This window comes from Carex rostrata, chromosome 34, assembly GCF_964058835.1.
Source record: "Carex rostrata chromosome 34, lpCarRost1.2, whole genome shotgun sequence".
In the NCBI taxonomy this organism is placed as follows: domain Eukaryota; kingdom Viridiplantae; phylum Streptophyta; class Magnoliopsida; order Poales; family Cyperaceae; genus Carex; species Carex rostrata.
In genome coordinates, this window is record NC_135951.1 from 1,704,728 (window position 1) to 1,725,296 (window position 20,569).

A 20,569-nucleotide genomic window follows, 5' to 3' on the forward strand; every position below is an offset into this window, starting at 1 on the left:
CAAATTATTTAGATTTGTATAATCAAATAATTATAGATAGCGGTGCCACTGACCATATGTTTGGAAATAAAGACCTTCTTACAAATTTAGACATGACAAAAAATAATCAATTTGTATTAGTGGCCAACGGTATGAAAGCACAAATTAATGGTGTAGGAGAAATTGATATTTTTAACAAAAAAGTTCATAATGTTCTATATCTTGATACATTCCCTATAAATCTAATTTTCGTAAAAAAACTAACATATGAGTTTAATTGTGACTTAATTTTCTCATATAAAAATATTATCTTTCAGGACCGGGAAACCGGGAGGAAGATTGGGGAAGGTTTTCTTGAAAATGGACACTATCTCTTGAATTTACAAGAATTAAACGTTTGTGCTTCCGCTAAATCTATTAACCAAGACATTTGGCATAAGAGGCTTGGGCATCCTTCCAACAAGATTTTAAATAGTGCACTAGATTTTTCATTTTCAAATTGTATCAATTGTGATATATGCAAGTTGGCAAAACAAACAAAGCTTCCTTTTTTCCAATCAAATAGCAAAAGTGAAGCATTGTTTGATTTAGTTCACTCCGATGTATGGGGTCCGGCCCCAATTAACTCTTATAATGGATTCAAATATTTTGTTATATTTATTGATGATTTTTCTAGAACTACTTGGTTGTATTTATTAAAATCAAAAGATGAGGTTTTCAATTGCTTTAAAGAGTTTCTATGTCTCATAGAAAATCAATTTGATGCAAAACTTAAAATTTTTAGATCGGATAATGGAACGGAATTTGTAAACAAAAATTTCACAACTTTTTTTAAAGAAAAAGGAATCATACATCAAACTACTTGCATAAACACTCCCGAGCAAAATGGAGTGTCGGAAAGAAAAAATAGACATCTATTGGAAATGACACGTGCATTACTATTTCAAAATAATGTTCCAAAAAAATTTTGGTCGGATGCCATCCTTTGCGCCACTCATTTAATAAATAGATTACCAAGCGTTATTTTACAAAATAAAAGTCCAATGGAAATCCTTTACCAACGAAAAATTAATTTTGATTATCTAAGAGTATTTGGTTGCGTATGCTTTGTAAAAATTAAAAGAAAAGATAAATTTGACTATATGTCAACCAAAACTATTTTTTTGGGATATTCCTCATTTAAAAAGGGATATAAGTGTTATGATCCTATAACAAAAAAATTATTTACGTCTAGAGACGTTATATTTTGTGAAGATAAGTCATATTTCAAAACAATGGAAATGAGTGAGACACCACATGCAAGTGACCAAATAAATTTGGAACCAACGGTACTACCTCATGTAAATGACCAATTAGTTACACAAGATAATAACCAAGAGGTTGAGACAAGTGTTGTTGAAGAAACAATAGAAAATATTGAAACCAATGATAATGAAATAGAAGAAAATCAAGAAGTTAGACAGTCCTTAAGAACACCAATACCGTCCACTAGACTTAGAGACTATGAGACCTATACGGTGCAATACCCTATACAAGAATTCATATCATATAAAAATATTTCTTCTTCTTATAATGCATTTCTCACCTCCATTGAGAGAACACTAGAACCAAATAACTACCAAGAAGCCATAATTGATCCGGTATGGTGTGGTGCCATGAAGGAAGAGCTAAGAGCTCTTGAAAAAAATGGGACATGGGTAATTGTACAATTACCAAAAAACAAAAAACCCGTTGGTTGCAAATGGGTATACAAAACCAAATATAATAGTGATGGTACCATAGAACGGTACAAGGCTAGATTAGTTGCCAAAGGATATACTCAAACATATGGAATAGATTACAATGAAACCTTTGCCCCGGTAGCTAAAATGAATACCGTTAGAATTTTATTTTCTATTGCGACGAATAACAATTGGAATTTGTACCAAATGGATGTAAAAAACGTCTTTCTTCAAGGAACACTTAAAGAAGAGGTATATATGAACCTACCACCCGGCCATAAATTGGAAAACAATTATAATTTAGTTTGTAGGTTAAATAAATCGATTTATGGATTGAAGCAATCTCCACGGGCATGGTATGGAAAACTTAGCTCTTATTTAATTTCTTGCAAGTTTAAAATTTGTAGTGCCGATCATTCATTATTTATTAAAAATGATGGAGAAAATATAACCCTTGTACTAGTATATGTAGATGATATTATAGTTACCGGAAATAACGTAGAAGAAATTAAAAGAGTTAAAAGCCAATTAAAAGAAAAATTTGACATCAAAGACCTTGGATATTTAAAATATTTTCTAGGAATAGAGGTAGCACATTCAAAATTGGGACTCTTCATCTCCCAAAGAAAGTATACTTTAGACCTCTTAAAGGAAACCGGTAAATTAGGATGCAAACCAATCTCTACCCCAATTGATAACCGGCATAAATTAAATGATGAGGATGGTGAACCAATTAAAGACATAAACCAATTTCAAAGGCTAGTTGGAAAGCTAATTTATCTAACGGTCACCCGTTCGGATATTTCTTTTTTCGTAAGCCAAATTAGTAGATTCATGCACTCGCCAAGAACTCTACACCTAGAGGCAATAAATAGAATTTTAAGGTATTTAAAGAAAAATCCCGGCAAGGGAATTTGGATGAAAAACAATAATTCTAATATCATATGTGGCTATTCCAATGCAGATTGGGCTGGAAGTTTTGATAGAAAATCCACTACCGGCTTTTGCACATTTGTAGGAGGAAATTTAGTCACATGGAAAAGCAAGAAACAAAACGTTGTGGCACGATCTAGCGCGGAGGCGGAATATCGTGCCATGGCGTCAACCGCATGCGAATTAACTTGGATAAAACATCTACTCAAAGAAATAGGCATTGCTTGTGATCAACCAATGAAGATGTATTGTGATAATAACTCCGCAAGACATATCGCATCGAATCCGGTATTCCACGAGCGAACCAAACATATAGAAGTGGATTGTCACTTCATTAGAGAAAAAGTTCAAGCAAAGGAAATACAAATACCATACGTTAAGAGTGAAGATCAACTAGCAGATATCCTCACCAAAGGCTTGGACCCGAGTTCATTTGAAAAAATTTCAAGCAAGCTAGGATTGTATGATATATACATTCCAAGCTTGAGGGGGAGTGTTGAGAAATAGGATCTAGGATCTCAGATTGGAAATAGGATCTAGGATCTCAGATTGATAATCATCATAGATCTAGAAATAGAAGGCTAGGATTAAATCAAGGAAGTAAAGGGGCCTCCTTGCATATATTCAACAAATAGGTATACTGTACATAGGTACAAGGTACAAACGGTAACAAAACAGTAGCTTAGATGTTTGTAATATATATAGGAATGGAAACAGTGTAAAGAAAAAAAGATTGAATGAAAAAATTGTTTTCTCAAAATAATCTCTCCTCAGAAATTGCATAAATTCAACACTTTGGTTTGCGAGACTGAATGGTTGGCTTGAGTGCTTTGATTGATGGTACATGTCCATACCAGTTTCTTTTCTATTTTGGTACGCAAAAAAAATAAGTGCAGAGATCTATTTGGTTGTTTGTAAGGAAAAAAAGAATAGGGAGGTACAATATAAAGGCTCAAGAACAAGCAGACAACACTACTACGGTCCACACAAACAGACAGATGACGACAACAACTCAAAGAGACAAGTGAGCACCACAGCCCAAGAACAAGCACAACATCTTGGAGTAGGCAAGCAACAAAGTCTCTAAGTCCGGACAATCATTAGCTTCACTCTAATTTCACAATTATCAATTTTGGTGAAATATATTTAAGGTTGTTGAAAATATAATTAAAGTTTAGGCACAAAAAACAATGGACTAGGCTAGCTAAGCCTCTCAATAGATTTGTATATGTGAGGGTATTCTCTTTGTCACCTTAGACAGATGACATAACTCACTATTTATAGTGGACTTTAAAGGAGAGTCAACAACTCTATGCATATCACAAGATCAACAACATTATGGATTAACCTATTTTGCTTGTGCCTAGTTTCCAGTATCTACTAGACCCAGTAATTTGAATTTTGAATTGGACATCAAGCCATGCAATGACTAGACTCGGGTGATCACAACTTTTGATCTACTTTACCATACTTTTGGATATAATTTAAGATTGATAAAACAAAATGGTAAAGTGTGATCTTAATCTTCATGATCTCGATCTCAATGATCTTCGGTAATCTTCATGATTCAACATCTCATCAATATCTGACATTCCAAATAGCTTGTGTGAATCTTCTATCAAATCATTTGCATCAAATCATTTGGATCCAGGAGATCATGGATCATGTTAATTATCTTATACAACTTGTCACAATATGTATCTTTGACTTTCTTTGACCTTAGGACGTAACAGCTGAACATGCATACGTCTTAAACAAAGAAACAGTAAATTTCAATGTTTATATGTTTTGCAAATTAGTCAAACAACACAGAAGATTGCTTACAACAATAAACTAGTGGTGCAAGGTTTTACTTAAATACCTGAGATCGATTATGAAGAAACATATTCACCTATAATGAATGCGATAACTTTCAAATTTCTATTAAGTCTCGCAATCACAAAATCTAAATCAACTTATGGATGTTGTAATAGCTTATATATATGGTTCACTCGATAATGACATATATATGAAAGTACCTAAAGAATTGAAAATGCCTAAAATAGTCAAAATATAGAAAAATGTACTCTATAATATTAAAAAGATATTTATACAGACAAAAAAAATCAGGTCGAACAAGATAGACCATCAACTAAGTGAGTGTAACAATAGAGACCGAACTAAACATATTGCATATGATTCTTGTGATTGACCCTTGGATAATTTTAGCATCCTTCTTTTTCTACAAAAGTAGAACACAGTAGTATGTTATAAAAAGGGTGAAATAAAGAAAAACTTTCAGATTTTGATGTTACAGAAAAAGCAAAAATAATTGCCATAAGTTGAAATTGAGGATTTCTGTTAAATTATTATACCTTTGAACATGTACTCATATTGTGGCCTTTCTTTCTTTGACAATAGCTACAAGTCGGACTCAAGGTATGGGTATACCCATGTCCAACTCAATTGATTTTACACATATCAGAGCTTAATGCGAGACTTTCAATATGAATTTTATTTTGATGAGATGGTTGAACCATAACACCAGCTGGTTTTTATACTTTTTTTTAATTCATAGCACATAAGTTCGCAGAAGTTTGAGCAAGGATATCTGAATTTAATACTAAAATTTCAGTTTAAAAAAACAAGTACCAGTACCACCCAGACTGATATGTTCATCCTTGGTTTTGACAAAGAATATTAAAAAACTATGCATAATGTATACTCTTGGACAAGTATTAATCAATACATATATACCTCATTGAATAGTAATTTGCTTACCTATTACTACTATAGCTTTCGCATCATTTCTGCTAATTAAGCATCTGTGTTTATAATTTTCCTTCATGCTGTATAGAACTGGGACAATATACAGAAAACAAAAAGGGCAAATTATATAAAAGCTTGATTTCAAGTATACAACATTGTTAAGTTCCATGAAACTTTTGTCCGAGTTCGAAATTAGTTATCTAACTTGTGAAGAGATAATTATATCTTATTATGTTAGAAGCAATTGGGATCAATTAATCAGAAACACAGAGACATGGAGAGAAGGACAGAGACTTACATGGTTCTGTTTCGATTCCGTAAAACGCGAAGGATCGATAGAGATTCACTGGAGTCGAGGGAGAGACGACACAGGGAGCAGAGCTGACGGGAAGAGAAGAGAACGAGAGAGAGGCAGAGCTGAGCGACCTAGAGCGTAGCTGAGCTAACTGGAGCTGGGCAGAGTTGTCGGAGCGATCACGAACTAGATGGGCCTGGACCCAGCTTAGCAGCCTGAGAAGAGAACGAGAGAGGCGCAGGAGGAGAGAACGAGAGAGAGAGGCTGAGGGGAGGAAAGAGAAAATCAAAACCCTACACACGGAGCATTTTTTCCATTCTCTCAAATCAAATTAGCACTTCATCAGGTACGAATCTCAAATCAGATCCGACAGCTAATAGATCTGGCAGCACTTTGCTGAATTGCTGCCGGCAGCAAATTAGCCATACTATATATATACTATATATATACTTATATATATATATATATATATATTTGCTTCTATATATATTGGACCGGGCAATGATTTATTCTAAAAATATCTTGAGAAATGTAACGTTTATAACTCACTTAAAATGCTTTAATTAAATTGTAATTTAAATTTGCCGATAAGAGTTTTTGAACAACTCACAAAGGAGACAAAGAAGATTGGTCTATATCAGTTGAAAAATAATCAATAATATCAAAATGTCGGAAGCGTTATATACGTAGTATTGTTTTTTTCTTAACCAAGTTTTTATTTCAATAAATTTTTTCTTGGTAAGATTTTTAATTGAGAATGGCTCAAATGCCCCATTGCTTCATGCCCCAATCGTATATACCTCAATATTTTTATCTTTAATTTCAAAGTTCAAACAAAAGATTCGAACTGCTCAACATAATATCCACTTAAAATGTGCTTCGAGATCATATTTTACATTTTTCGGAATTTTTTACTATTTTTTAAGATAGGTATAAAATCAATGTTTTTAAGGAAATTGTGGACCATCCAAAAATAGTGATTTTGTACCTATCTTAAAAGATAGTAAAAAAGTTTCAAAAAATGTAAAATTTGATCTTGAAGCACATTTTAACATGTATATTATGTTGAGCGGTTTTGATCTTTTGTTTGGACTTTGAAATTGAAGATAAAGATGTTGGGGTACGATTGGGGCATGAAGTAATGGGGCATTTGAGCCCTTCTCTTTTTAATTAGGTAGTATAAATGGTCCAGAAGTATCATTTTAGTATTGATTCTATAGTATCATATTAATAGTATATAACGAAATATGAACATCCAAGCAGAAGTGTTATAAACCAAATTCTATATGGTTTATGTAGATATTAATTCATCTTCATCTCCTCACTACCCATTTATTCTCACTACTCCCACTATCTATTTATTTGTGGAATTAATTGATATATCTTTTCTTATACAATTATTGCCTATAGATAGAGACTATATAAACTTGTATGAAATGAAAGACATACACAATAAAAGAAATATATTTTTTCCCGAAAAACCCTAGACAATAACCATACATGATTAAATTAAAGAAACCAAGTAAGAAAGTTTACCATTATATACACCATTCAGTTAAACAAAACTATGTACAATTGTTGAGAATCATACACATTTCTTATTAAAAAAAAATTGTGTGCAAATAGAGGAGTTTTTCGTACACAGTTGCATTTATATGGCCCGAGTATGTATGCATGACTGAGCTCATTTTCGCACGAATGTCTCCTTCATTTACACATTGTTTATTTGGAATTTTCTCACATTCGTGTATGGTATATCATGTATGGTTAATGTTCGTCTGTAGCTGATCGTCTGTTTGATTGTCTGTTTATTGGGAATTTTCCCACATCTATGTATGATATGTCATGTATTTTGTAAAATAAGTACAAGTAATTACTTTTAGATGATCCACAATTTTATGAAACACACTGATTTTGTACCTTTCTTAAAAAAAATAGCAAAAAGATTTCAAAAAAATATAGCATTTGGTCTCCAATATATCATATTTAATGTGGACATCATATTGAATACATCAGATGGTCTGTTTGAACTTTAAAATTGAAGATGAAAATGTTGGAGTACAATTGAGGTATGAAGCAATAGAGCATTTGAGCCCTCCTCTATATATATATGTCAATTAATGTTCAACTAATTAACAACACATTACAAATTTTATAATTCCAACGCGCGTACACATGAAAACATAAAATGTAAAACCATTCACGATTCTTATAAGCAAAACTACTATGGCCAATGATAATAGTAGCATCATACTCCTATAGAAGAAACCAGTCAGAATTATTTCTGAAGAAGTGCCCGACAACAACAAAGGTGATAGAGTAAGTAGCCAGAAACAAGCACGGTGATTGCTACCTTTGACATCGTCAATGACATTTGGGCTGGTGGATATGGCTGTATAAAAAGTGGCCGAAAACAAGCACAAAAATAGACGAAGGTGCCAAAAACAAACATGGTGATAGCTACATCTAACATCATCAACGACATTGGGCCTGGAACACTTCCGATGGCTATTAACATCATGGCAGCGAACATCATACATTTTATTAAAAATCGATCCATCACGGCTACTTCCATCTCACTCTGTTCTGTCTCTTTTTGTTGTCTGTAGCAATGTAAAATGCTTTATGAAATTGGCACAATGAAAACTGCGAGACAAATGGTGGAATTTATAGGTAAGGTTTTTCTAGGATGGATTTCATATAAAGCCATAATACATACATAAAAATAGTTATATATAATTAATAAAAGACAATTTTAAATGCCAAACACGGAGTGTCTGTTTTTATATTTCTAAATTTATTATTTACTTTTATTTAAATTTCTTTTATATGAAGTTTTAATTTTTAATTGTTATGTATTCCTAATTAAGGTTTTAGCTGAACAACAAAGAGTTCAGTTATGTAGTTAATAAAGAAATAGACAAGTTAAAAACAGTATTGCATGTGTGTGTGTGTGTGTGTGTGTGTGTGTGTGTATACATTTATTTGCTTCTATATTGGACCTGGCAATGCTTTATTCTAAAAATATCTTGAGAAATGTGACGTTTATAACTCACTTAAAATGTTTTAAATTGTAAATTAAATCAGCCTAATATTACTGACACCGGCATGTCCGGTAATAGAATTCCAATAGAACATAACTGAGGACTTCATTGGATCAGAAAGATAATTATGTCTATAAGTTTGATTGCATAATTCATATTTGACCAACTCTTAACCTTAGAATATTATTAATTGTGACCTACATATATGCCTATAGCTCATAATTAACCTTCAATCCAAGTTCTAAATTACATGTGTTTGTTGCTTGAATTGAACAAACTTGGAATTGTGTGTATGTCAAAAAGCACGTAAAATTAATATGAAAAATTGGAATTAAATAAACGCTAAGAAATCAAATTACACTAACGATAATTGAAATTGAGACAGCGAATGCACGTCACTTGTGAGGTTCCATTTGTAAAAAGTTCATAAATAATTTGCATACAAATTATATTTCAAAAGTCTGACATACATTAATTATATGTGTATATTGATGGATGACAAGATTTTTATATTTTTTTTTTAGAGTTAACACCGATATATGGTGTATGTAACTAGGGATGGTAATGTAATTATTTTGAACTTTCTACCGACTGATAGCACAGATATATATAGCAATATTAGCCCATGCTAACCTAGCTATTATTGGAGTTTTAGCATTCCTAAATTTATCATTTATTACATGCCATAATTCCAAACAAAAAAATAAATATATATACACACACACATCAATTGGTAAAGCATATATTACATCAATTGGCTCACCAAATTTAGCTTGCTAGAGAATACTAAGCATATATAGTTTTGTTCAAAGTGCTTTGTACATGATCTCATCCAAAGCTGAACTTTACTGTTTGATTTACTTTAATATTTGTGTAAACATATTTAAAACTTATTAATTTTAAATGGCTCCCAAAATCTAAATCATCCGTGTAAGGCTCAGGGGAGATAAATCGATCGACCTAGGATTTATTAGAAAATATATATATATATGAGGAGGGTTCAAATGCCTCCATGTTTTTGTGCCTCCATCATGCCTCCATCTCTCTCTATCATTTTCAAAGTTCGAACATTCAATCCGAACCGCTCAACCTAACCTCCATACTAAAATATGTTTGGAGACCAAATTTTATATTTTTAGGAATTTTTTTACTATTTTTTTAGATAGGTACAAAATCAGTAAATCTGAACCATCTAAAAACAGTATTTTTGTACCTATCTAAAAAAATAGTAAAAAAATTCCTAAAAATATAAAATTTGGTCTCCAAACATATTTTAGTATGGAGGTTAGGTTGAGCGGTTCGGATCGACTGTTTGAACTTTGAAAATGATGGAGAATGATGGAGGCACAAAAACATGGAGGCATTTGAACCCTCCTCTATATATATATATATATATATATATAGAGTTAGGCTGGGGTGCTATGGATAGCATAGTGGCCTCCCGTGCTACGGCACAATATTCAAGTTTTCAAAATCCAAACGGTCGATCCGAACCGTTCATCTTATTCTCCATATTAATATCTGCTTGGAAACCAAATTTTATAATTTTCTGAATTTTTTTTACTATTTATTAAGCCACTTTGAAAATCGCTAATCCAACGGTTTTACTATTTTGTGCAGCCACCGTTGGATCAACAATTTTGTAAAATACTTAATAAATAGTAAAAAAAAATCAGAAAAATGTAAAATTTGGTCTCCAAGCAGATATTAATATGGAGAATAAGATGAACAGTTCGGATCGACCGTTTGGATTTTGAAAACTCGAATATTGAGCCGTAGCATAGAGGCCTTTATGCTATCCATAGCACCCCAGCCTAACTCTATATATATATAATATAACAGCATCACCTTCGGTTTAACATGTGGAGCAGATAGTGCATACTAAACCCGAGGTTCTAATTATTTACAAGCATTGCCCCTGAGAATATGCCATCGGTTCAATATGGTAACGAGTTGTTATTACTTTGTACTATCACCAACGGATAATGTGCACAATGGATGGTAAAAGTAGCCCCCTTAATGCCATCGGCCGTTTAGCCAAACCGATGTTGAAGACTCGCTCAATACTAACTGTTCGTAAAATACCAATTGTTGTTTTTACCGAACATATGGTAAAAAGTTCAAAGTAATTACAGAGCTATCACTCGTGACGTACATCATCTGTGCGGAAGCACATCCGATGGTAAAGAAGTGATGGTAAAAATGTTTTTTGTAGTAGTGATAGTATCACACTAATTCAGTTACAATTTGATTGAGTTATGCACATAATTCATATATCTCAAATAATTCAACAAATAATAGTTCAAGTTAAAAAATGCATAATAATTTAATTCTTAAAAATAAAATATCAAACAAGTCCAATAACTCTGCTTCTTCTGATAATGTGAATTGATAAAGTGAAAAGTTGCTGGCGATCAGCTACTCTCGAAAATATCATCTAAAACGCTCATGAGCTTTTTCTCCGCTGGAAGTGCAATACACAGGCAAATAAACAATCATGGGGAGTCACTTTCCTAGCGGGATGCTGGTTTTTATGGAGAGAGCGGAATAATGAAATTTTTTAAGGAAGGTTTTTGTGCCACCCGATAATCACAGCACAAAGAGCTTGGGAAGAAGGAAAATTATGGCAAAAGCACTGCTGATGCGTGGTGTATATTCTCACTTGCAGGAATTTTTGTATATTCTCACTTCGAACCCGGATCTGACTATGTAAGATTGAAGACGGATACAGATGTAAGGAATGTACGCAACAGAAAATATTTCAAAAGAAGGGATGAGTCGTTGCCTTACACTATACTGTATGCCTACGATTTATTTAAGAGATTCATGCCTCTTGTGGCTGACCTCAGACTCACCTCCAATGAGCAAAACAATTGGCGACCTTATTTCCAAAACTGTAGTGTATGGAAGGCATTTAAAGTTGTGGAAATAGAGCTTTCATTCCTATATGATGTGCTCCACACCAAGGCTGTTCTTATTAATGGTCTGCGTGGTTGCCTCTGGCGATTTCTCTCTCTTGTGATGATCTTCTCTGCTTTCGTACTTTTTCTTAAGAGCGATAAAAGAGGTTATGCAAAAACAGACATAATAATATCTTATGTTTTATTTGGTTCAGCTCTATTCATGGAATTGATTTCCCTTTTTCTAATCATATTCTCTGATTGGATGATATTCACACTTGAATTAAAGGAACACAGTCTACTAAAGAATCTGGCAGTTCTTATTGCCAAAGTTATGTCATGTTTTTTCTCCGAGAGCAAGCCCCAGTGGTCACACTCAATGGATCAATACAGTTTCATGAGTTTTTCCCTGAGAGATAAAAAGACCATCATTAAACGGTTTTTGGGTGATATTAAGCTGAAAAGGTTATGGGATAAGTTGTTTTCATTCACTCTGTTCCTGTGCCAACCGAGTTAGAAGAGCTTTTATATAAAGAGCTCAACGACAGGTTGCCAATCAGCTACACTGATGCACCCAAGGTCGATTTGCAAGAGCTAAAAGATAGCAAAGGAGATAGAGTACTCCAAGATGAGATATGTGAACATTTGGATTGGAGCATCAAAGATAAGGAATTTGACGAGAGTATTCTATTATGGCACATTGCCACGGATCTCTGCTTCCACGCCCTCGGTGCTAGGAATGACAATAGCAGTAGTCACTCAGACTGTGAAATGAGTTTGAAAAATTTCAAACTACATGGTGTACCTTTTAATAATGCAACCGTCTTTGATGCCGGATGGAATCGGGAAAATAAGATTTCAGGACACCTGTGCCAGTGTCAAAATTTTCTATCACGCAAAGAGAATTGGGCTTACAGAAGAAGAGGTGAGAGTAGCATTAATGGATTTGCATTTAGACATGGATGATAATACCTTAAACTTAGAACACACAACATGGTCGGTGTTGTCTGATGCGCGCCGGCTCGCAAAAGAGCTAAATGATATGTGGGAAGAGGACAAGAGGTGGCTCGTTATCAGCAAAGTTTGGGTGGAGATGCTGGGCTATGCGGCTATTAATTGCAAAACATACAACCATGCCAAGCAATTGAGCCAGGGAGGAGAATTTCTTACGCACGTCTATCTGCTCATGTTTCAAATGTGCATTTGAGAACTATATCTTACCAAGCTCGACATATATGCTGTTGCAACGCTTACCTTAAATATAATTGAAATCTGTACGTAGACGATATAATTATCAAGTTTTCAAGTTAAGCAGTAAAACTCTTGGAGCTCATAAATAATCTTCCTTACTGTTTCACTTTCTTATTTAATTTCTTCTCATTATTTGTGCATGTTTTATTTACTACTGGATTTATTGTGTGCTGCATGTACTACTATATATGTATGTACCAACTTAAATCTTTTAGACAGAAAAAGGTGAAGAGAATGTTTTTGTGTTTAATAATTTTGTTGTTAGTTAAATTGATCTTTAATTTATACTTTTTTTTTGCATGTTTTATTAATATATTACTGGATTTCTTCTGTGCTGTACTACTATATGTGCGTGTGTGTGTACCAACTTGAACACTAGGCCTTATTTGGGCTCAAATAAGCCCAATACAAGGTCATGGGCTAACATATAGACAGAGAAAATTAAAAAGATGTCCATTCGGTCCACATATCATCACGCCTCCTACTACTACTGTCAAATCGCCGATCTAAAGGAATTACCAAAATGCCCTCAATCCCCTTCTCCCGTCCTCGCTTGTCTGCTCTCCCGCCAATCTCCCTTACTAAGCGCCTTACTTCCACCCCAACCCGGTTCGCCTCCACCGGCTCATCGGTTCGGTTTGACTGGACCGATGCGCTCCGGTTCGGTTCCATCAACGATGATGAACCGTCGGATCTCAACGGTTTCTTTCAGAGAGTTGGTGTCTGAAAACCGAGGCTCCGTGAGTCTCTCTTTTTTTTTGCACAAAAACCCCTGGAAATTTTGGAATTTTTACTAATACAAATTGGTACTGAATTTTGCAATTTATATTTGAAACTCTTCCTCATATCAAATTGGTACAGAATTTTTATTTGATACTCTCCCTCGTATCAAATTGTTATATCCATGTTTACCTTTGTTTTCCGTTTTGCATGCAAACCCCTAGAAAAAATGGAATTTTTGTTTGGTACTCTTTCTCATATAAAATTGGTACAGAATATTTTGGGTGGATTTGTAGTATGCATTGTTGTCCTCAAATTGGAAATATGAGGGTGCTGATGCCACTGTGGCTATGGTACCTATTAGAATTTGAGATTGAATTGAAAGAGAAACAATTTCATTTATTGATTTTTCAGTACATTGCTTTCAAGGGTTTATATAAGCTAATTAGTCCTTATGTTTGCCTAATTTGCTACTATCCGTTATGGGTTTTCCTAATTACACAAATCTTATTTGATTTGATATTCATTTGATTGATAGTGCAAACTTAGAAGGTAATTTTGGTAAGATTACATTTTATGATAAAACACTAGTGCTTATGAATTTACAATTAAGCTTAAAAAATTTGTAGGAAAAGAAGGATGAATTCATGTCATTCCTGATTGATAATCAGATTGCCGCCTATACTCACAAAGCATAAGCTTTTGTTTATCACTTTTTTTTTTTCAAACTTTTTTTAACTTTTACTTATTCTCAATAGTTTTCTTTGAATTTGTTTTGTTTTTGATTTACCGAACACTTGAGCAAACACAATGATGTATTTAGCATTGTAAAAGATAAAAATGGAGAAGGAAAAGTAGGTGAGCATACTAAATTTAATCCATCACTAAAATCATACGAGGCTAGAACAGAAGCAGTTGCACATGTCATTAAATACTTAGGCAACCTTATTCCCGGTATTCGAAATGAGGTACTTCTACACTTTCTCATAATTAGCCTTTTTGTGAAACTTGGATAGAATATTTTATATATTGAGATAACTCTGTGTAACATTGTACTTCTTTTCTTATATATAATTCAGTTGTATCCCGTGACATTAGCATTTGGAGTGCCCCCTTCTTCTCCTTAGAGCGTTCAGCTGCCCCATATTTTGGCATAAAGGTCTAAAATACCCTTCAATTCATGTTACCATGGAAGGAAACATTAACATGTATCTTTCTTTGTAGCTTACTTGATCAATTAATATATGATAGGCTTATGGAGTACACATGAATGGATATGTGGAGATTGACGGTGAGAAGTTTTTGTGGGTTGCTAAAAGAAGCAAAGATAAACCTACTTTTCCTGGACTGCTCAATCACATTTAATACAGAACAAAAATTATCAACAAAGTACCTAAAAATCACTAGGAGACTTCTAACTAGTTATATATATAGAAATCTTTTTTGAACGATTCAGATCAACTATTTGGACATTGAAAATCAAATTATTGATCCATAGTACGTGCGAATATACTTATTTAGTACATCAATTTTTTTCAGCCACATGGAATTTCATGCAAGAAGAACATAATAAAAGAATGTGAAGAAGAAGCTGGAATCCCAGCGTCTATCTCTACCAAGTATACATCCCAACCTTGTACTTTCATCTAAATATAAGAAAATTTTTTTTTTTTTTTTTTATAGTTATAGTTGATATTTTGTGGCCGTACTGTTTTTTTTTTCAGTGTTATACCTGTAGGGGCAGTTTCGTACATGGATATTGAGGAATATCCGTACAAAAGAGATGTACTTTTCTGCTATGATCTGAAGTTGCCTCCAGATTTTGTTCCCAAAAATGAAGGTTTTACTCCTTTTTTATAGTGAGATTATGGTATTATGCATATTATGGATCAATCCGTGCTATGGATCCATATTTCTATTTCCTCTGTATGAAAATATAATTGGAGATCAAATTTTACATTTTTTAGAATTTTTTTACTATATTTTAGATTGGTAGAAAATCACTACTTTTGATGATCTAGAATTTCAAATCAAGTTATTTTTTACCTATCTAAAAAGATAGTTAAAAGGTTCTCAAAAATGAAAAACAAATGTTTGCAAGTGCATTTTCATATGGAGGTCATGTTTAGCTGTTTGGATCAACTATTTGAATTTTGAAAATAGAGATGTAAGTTCATAGAACAGGCCACTCTGTAATATGCATATTACCGCGCGTAGCCTCACTCTTTTCTTATATTCAATTATGTGGTGTGCATACACCACTGTATAACCAACAAATTTCATGCATATACACATTTTTATATAACACTCGTTTTCCTAAAATCTAAACCTTTTGTGATTGTTCTTTTTTTTATTCATTTGTGCTAATGTCAATTGGATCAGAACTTGTAAGAGAGCAACTGTGAATTTAGTTTTTGTGGTATTGTAATTTAACTTTTCAGATGGATAGTTTTAGGTTAATAACTGATGTCATATCCAGTTTGGACCAAAATGACAGTTTTGTTTAATGTGTTGAAAAAAAACAAATTATGATTTTATTGCATATGAAATATCATGTGGACTATGACCTACACTTTAATGAACGGTATAAGTCTAAACACATGAGATGAGAGTAAGTGGAAGTACTAGATATCGACAGGTGTTTGTTTAGCGTGGTCACCTGTGTGATCAGTTGGTGGGTCATCTTTATGTGTTACTAGTTTTAGTAATCTGAGTCAAATGTTTTTGTTGAGCTTCATTTGAAATTCTATGAGTTGAGATTCAATTGAATATTGTGATTGAGCATTTATTTTTGTTTTTATATATAAATTGAACTGTTAATGTGAAGTTGCGATTATTTAATTCTGGATATAGATTTGATTGCAAGTCCAGTGGCCTGATTATGGCAAATTCACACTAGGAGATAATATTATTTTATTATTTTTCATTTCCACCCTTTGAGTTATTTTCAGATTTATTACATGAATACAGATAAATGATTATGGATTGCATCTAATAGCATAATCACATAAATATGGGGTTTTCGGTTGTTGTAACTAACAGGATTGTATCTAATAGTTTATCGTAGTTTGTCAGATAAATTAGTAAGAAATATTGGGATGTGGTTAATATATAATGGTATTATTGGTAATGCATAAAAAAAATCTAGTGTCTGACGTATATGTCTTAATAAATATATGTGGCAGATTGTTATTCCTGTATTTTGGGTGGGACAATAGTACCCATCATGGGATGTCAATAAAAAGAGAAAATCAAGGCGAAGTCATTTATAACATTAGATTTACAAGTTCTTCATTGTCAAGACGGCAATCTCGGTCAGAAGTAAAAGGATGTTTTATTTTTTTTTTTCGTGCCTTGGGCTTGGAGCCATAGGCTAAGCAAGAAAGAATAGAAAAATAAAAATCGCTTCTTGAGGAGAAGTACAAATTATAGGTAATTAAAATAGTCCATAAACGCTTGAAAGATTCTCTAAAAGGGGACTTAAGGAACCTGTATCTCAAGGAAGAAGTGTGGATTAAGAATCAAGACTAATTAAGGAGATCTCTAAATCCGAGCTAAAAAGTGAGTGATCAGCCGGAATAACTAAGATTAAGATGTAAAGGAGGCTAAAAGAGCTCTGCCGAACAAGCCGCTCTCACTGTATGTATATTTAATAAGCCATATTAATTAATATAATGGTTGGGTGGGTGGAAATAATAATAAATAAGTAAAATATTGATAATAAATAATAATAAAAGGTTTACAGAAACGATTTCTGCTAACTAATCAAATAATTGCAACCAGAGACAAGTTGCGTTTCACCAAATTTCAGGCCCATTAAGGCAACTTGAACTGTGCATGTTTAATTGACCTAATAATTACAACCAGAGACTATTTTTTTGAACTGTGCATGTTTTGATTATTATTTTCTAGCATATTTTTAAAGTTAATAGATGATCGATTATTTAGATTGTTTAACTACACCAATAAATAGAATGGCTTAAAATTGACGGCCATTAAATTTTAGCACTGAAAGTTTACCTTGTAATTCTGGTCAACTCGGACTTATTTTAAAGGGGGAATTTCATGTATATCCCTCAAAAGTTTCAATATTACTTATTTATCCCTCTAAAATTAATAATTATATATTTATTCTTAAAAATTGTACAAACTCACATATTTATCCAATCTAACTCTATAACATATCAAATATCTCAAAAAATAATTAAATAATATTTTTTTTAACTTTAAAATTTATTTTACAATATTAATTAATAATATATTGACCATTGTGCCCAAAGTCGCTTTAGTTCACTTGAGTTCTCTTCTTTGTAAAGCGCCAAACTTCCCCCGCCTCTCACTCCAAACACGCCAAATCACATATTTCTCCCCGCCTTCCCTAGTCGCCTTCCCTCTCACAGATTTCTGTCACCTCTCACTACTTTAACTTTCCATCTTCGTTTGGAGAGAGAGGCGGGAGGTTTGACGCCTTTGAGAGAAGAGAACTTAGACGGACTAAAGATAAACAAATGGGATAATAGTCAACATATTATTAATTAATACTATAAAATATATTTTTTAAGTTTTAGAAAATACTGTTTAATTATTTTGGAAATATTTGATATGTTTTATAGTTAGATTGGAAAAATATGTGAGTTTGTTTGATTTTCAAGGATAAATATGTAATTATTGATTTTGGAGTGATAAATACGTAATATTCAAACTTTTGAGGGATATACATGAAATTGCCCCTATTTTAAATTTGGCTCAATTTCATCTTGCTTGAATTACAATAATTTGCTATCTTGATTTGAACTATATATTCAAAACATTTTAATTGACCCGTTTGAACTTGATCCAAATATATCTTGGCATTTGATACTGTTTATTAAATATAGTTTTTAGTCATAAGCATTACAAAGTAAAAATTTGTTTTCTAAAATTGTTATATATGCAATCAAGATAATATTGATAATTTAATAACTTTAAAATAAAAGTTATTGTTATATATGCAACCAAGATAATATTGATAATTTAATAAATTTAACTTAAAAAAGTAACTTTTTATTTATGCTTTGCTATTCAAAATAATATAAAAACAAGTATCACAAAAATAATAATTTAAGCTCATGCAGAATTTGACCCAATTCAAATTTAAATTACTTTGAGCTCAATAACTTAACTGCTATCACGCTCAAATTTAACTCAAATTATGAATAATAAATCAAACTAATTTAGGATCAAACTACTTAACTCAATTTTTTCATGATCGGGGCTTAAAAAATCAGTCGAGACCAAGTTGACTTAATCGAGTCGGAACGGATCATTGCCGATTTAAATTCAAGTTATGTGTCTAAATGATTTTTTTTTCACACAAAATCGGTTGAATTTGGTTGGCTTGGCTAATTCAACCAATTCGTTTTTTCTGATTTTCATGCACAAAGCTGAAGGAATCAGCTCTAAATCGTAAGTTTGATTAGGGGCGGACTAAAAAATTGATAGAGGGGTTAAAAAATTAAAAAAACACTGGGCTAGACCCTTATTTTTCCTCAAAAAAAAAAATTAAAAAAACACAATATATGGTGAGCGGAATTTTAATTCAACTTCTTTCAACCATAAAATAGAACTCTAATTATTAGACTACAACTAAATTTATTTTATTTATTGAGAATACTATATAAAAAATTTAATTAAATTTCTATACATCATTAAAATTTAGGGGGAATTTCATGTATACCCCTCAAAAATTTCAAAATTACATATTTTCCTCTCTAAATTTTGAAATTATGTATTTCTCCTTCTAAACTTCAAAAACTCACATATTTATCCATTTTATTGAGGAAAATATGTGAGATTTTGAAGTTTAGAGGGAGGAGTATGTAATTTTAAAGTTTAGAGGAGAAAATACGTAATGTTGAAAGTTAATTTTCTAGGGACATACGTGAAATTTCCCCTAAAATTCAAAAGAAAAAGTATAAGGTTAGCTTAACTATTTTTGACTAAAGCTTGAGGGCCTGTTCAGCGTTTTTATTGTTTCTGTGGGAAAATAAAAATTCAGTCAACTGAATTTTTTTTTTCCACAAAACAGTAAAAATTAGTTCAAATTTTATGTCCATGCCCATTCCCGATGGTACGCCGAATATGGCCTTAGATCCACCTTGAGTCTGGCCAATTTGGTACGAACAAACGACAAAAGAGGATGGGAAGAAAAATCTAATAAGATGGGACCATAAGTAGGTGAACCTGACATTATAATTCACAAGGAATGGGCCCCACTTTTAGAACCTTATCTTATTTCATATTAATTTACATTATATATATTTGAATCATTCTAAGATTTAATTTATGGTCTATATTCTATTTATATATATATTATATTATTTAATTCGATATTTTATATTTTGAGGACTATTTATATTTTATTTTTGTTTACCATTGTAATTTACAATTAAATTTATTGAGCTTTATTGTTAGTTTAATTTGCAAAGTGCATTTTATTATATTAGTAAATGATTGCAGTGAAATCTTTATCTTATAGTAATTAATTATTTTATAAATTTCTATAGTTTTAAACAAAAAAAACAAAAAAAAAATTAATGTTTTGTTTTCATTCTCTCTTTTAGAATCCATCACGCTTTTCATTTTTCTAATTTAGAATGTTTGTAATTTGTATGCGTATGAAGATTATTAAAATGTAAACTCTTTTTCTAAAATAATTTTTCGACAATTTAATTTTTTACAATATATTTTTTTATCTTTTGAATACAAAACAGAGCGCTTTTGAATAAGATCCGGATTTCGGATCCCATTAACTATTCCCACCGATTCCGATTTTTGGGTGTCATGATGGTCCTGACATAAGCTGAACCTGTAAAAGTAATACAACGCTATTCTTAGTTAAACTACACGATACGCTTCACAAGGAATAGTTACAGCAAACCCATAACACTGGCGTGCTCCCCTTTAAGTCTTGCCAAAGTCAATCAATGCTTATCCTTC

At 32.3% G+C, this 20,569-nt stretch overlaps 1 protein-coding gene and 1 pseudogene across 2 annotated transcripts; both read left to right on the forward strand.

The window, feature by feature from the left end:
* Positions 1-11,535: 11,535 nt before the first annotated feature.
* On the forward strand, positions 11,536-12,827 carry LOC144548847 (uncharacterized). Its single transcript, XM_078297561.1, has 2 exons — positions 11,536-12,132; positions 12,538-12,827. Exons 1-2 carry the CDS (start codon positions 11,547-11,549, stop codon positions 12,825-12,827), a joined length of 876 nt encoding a protein of 291 aa, XP_078153687.1. The 5' UTR covers positions 11,536-11,546.
* A 567-nt stretch (positions 12,828-13,394) lies between these two features.
* LOC144548848 (nudix hydrolase 20, chloroplastic-like) lies at positions 13,395-15,096 on the forward strand (annotated as a pseudogene). Its single transcript, XR_013509483.1, has 5 exons — positions 13,395-13,586; positions 13,888-13,944; positions 14,380-14,559; positions 14,671-14,750; positions 14,843-15,096. The product of XR_013509483.1 is annotated as a nudix hydrolase 20, chloroplastic-like (transcript).
* The last annotated feature ends 5,473 nt before the right edge of the window (positions 15,097-20,569 follow it).